The sequence below is a fragment of the Parus major genome, chromosome 23 (genome assembly GCF_001522545.3).
Source record: "Parus major isolate Abel chromosome 23, Parus_major1.1, whole genome shotgun sequence".
NCBI lineage: Eukaryota > Metazoa > Chordata > Aves > Passeriformes > Paridae > Parus > Parus major.
The window spans coordinates 5,990,950-5,992,723 of record NC_031791.1 but is presented as its reverse complement, the minus strand read 5'-3'; the positions used below and the strand labels follow the sequence as shown (position 1 = coordinate 5,992,723).

At 47.3% G+C, this 1,774-nt stretch overlaps 1 protein-coding gene across 1 annotated transcript in view; it reads right to left on the bottom strand.

Moving 5' to 3' along the window:
- MATN1 (matrilin 1) overlaps positions 1–1,774 on the bottom strand; it is a 15,040-nt gene that overhangs the window by 1,130 nt on the left and 12,136 nt on the right. The window contains exon 5 of the mRNA XM_019008846.1: positions 243–323. Coding sequence (XP_018864391.1) covers positions 243–323 — 81 coding nt within the window. The remainder of the gene's footprint in view (positions 1–242; positions 324–1,774) is intronic.

The following is a 1,774-nucleotide window of genomic DNA, read 5'->3' as shown; positions in this document are numbered from 1 at the left end:
CTGCCATGGCTGGGGTGGCTCTGGATGAATTTTAAGCCCCCTCCCACCCAAACCTCACGATAATTCCACGATCCCAGGCCGGCAGCGCAGGTCAGGATGGGAGCAGGAGCAGAGGGAATCTGTCCCCATCCCCTCTGGCATTCCCACCTTCCTGAACCTGGCCCAGCTCCTTCCCCCAGGAGCAGAACTTGCCCTCTGGAAATCCCAGCCCAGCCAATCCTGGCCAAAGTTCCAAAGGATATGTTTCTGCTGCAGGGAACTGATGAGCTCCTCCACCTTGGTCTGGAACTTCACGATGGATTTGCACTCACACGGATCTTCCTCTGTGGGTCACAACAGCAAGAGTGGCACCAAAAAAATGGATTTAACCAAAATCCCTGAGCCCAGTGAAACAGAACAATTCCTGTTTTCTATGTCAGAGACGGAAGGAAATAAAAATATAATTATTTCTAATTATCTGATTGATCTCTGCTGGCTTTAACCTCAGATGAACAGAGAGTGCCACATTTTTCTGGTATTCCAGCCATGAAAAGTCTTTCCACTGAGCTCTGCTCCTGAAATTGGGGTCTGACCAAATAAAAGAAACCTCTGTCTCCCCAACAACACCCAGTGAAAACTGGAGGCACCGCTGCCATCAAGACTGGTTTGAGCTTCAGCGACCCCAGTCCTTGAGGGGTGGAACCGTGAGCGTTAATCAGTTTGCTAATTTACTAAGTTTGCTAATTGATGTCACTGATTTGCATCTGTTCTTCAAGGAAAATTAACTTGGGCTGGAACAGGAGGCAAAAGATGACTGGGAAAGGAATGAGGGGTTCCAAGGCCACCCCGAGCTGAGCAAAGGAGGAAATAAAATAGAATTTTTGAAGGGAATGAGTCACAGGCACCAAAACACAACAGGTTTAAACCAGCCAGGACTAACCTAAAGCTGGAGATTAACAGAAGATTTCCAGGCAGCTGTTGAGAAATACACACTGGCACTGGCAATCAAAGAAATGCAAATATCTCCTTGCCTTCCTTTAATACTCAAATGTAAACATGTTTACCCAAATTGATATTTTACAAATAGTTTTCCTGAAATTTACTTTTTTTTATTTTTGAAGGCTGAAGCCTAAATGTGTTTGAATGATTTTTAAGCACAATTTGTTGGTGGTTTCACACAGATTCCATCCTCCTGTTCTTGGATTGATCCTAATTTTTTAAGGAGGCTTGGAAAGGAGTCTCTGCCTTGCAATCTTGGCTCTGGAGACAGGGGGATTATCCCTCTCCAGCTTCTCCAGGAGGAAAGGAAATGCCAGTTTTAGGAGCCTGGAGACAAATTCACCATTTTTGGGGAAGAAGAAGGGCAGGAAGGTGGAGGGAGAAGGAAGGAGAAGGGGACACGGCCTGAAGTGTGGGGGTTGCTTCAGGTGACCACCCAAAATACCGACACTGATGTGTCCTGGTGTCCTGGGTGTTCTGCCAGCTCCACACGCTGGGGACAGGGACATTTTCATCCCTCCACTCCAGCCTTCAAACACTGGGACCCAATCCCCTCTCACCAAGAGAATTTGAAGACCTGCAGCTTCCCCAGGGACATTTTCATCCCTCCAACCTTCAAACACTGGGACCCAATGAATCCCAACCCCCTCTCACCAAGAGAATTTGAAGATCTGCAGCTTCCTCGGGAACATTTTCATCTCTCCAACCTTCAAACACTGGGACAAAACCTCTCCATCCAAATCCCCTCTCACCAGCAGTTTGAAGACCTGCAGCTTCCCCAGGGACATTTTCATCT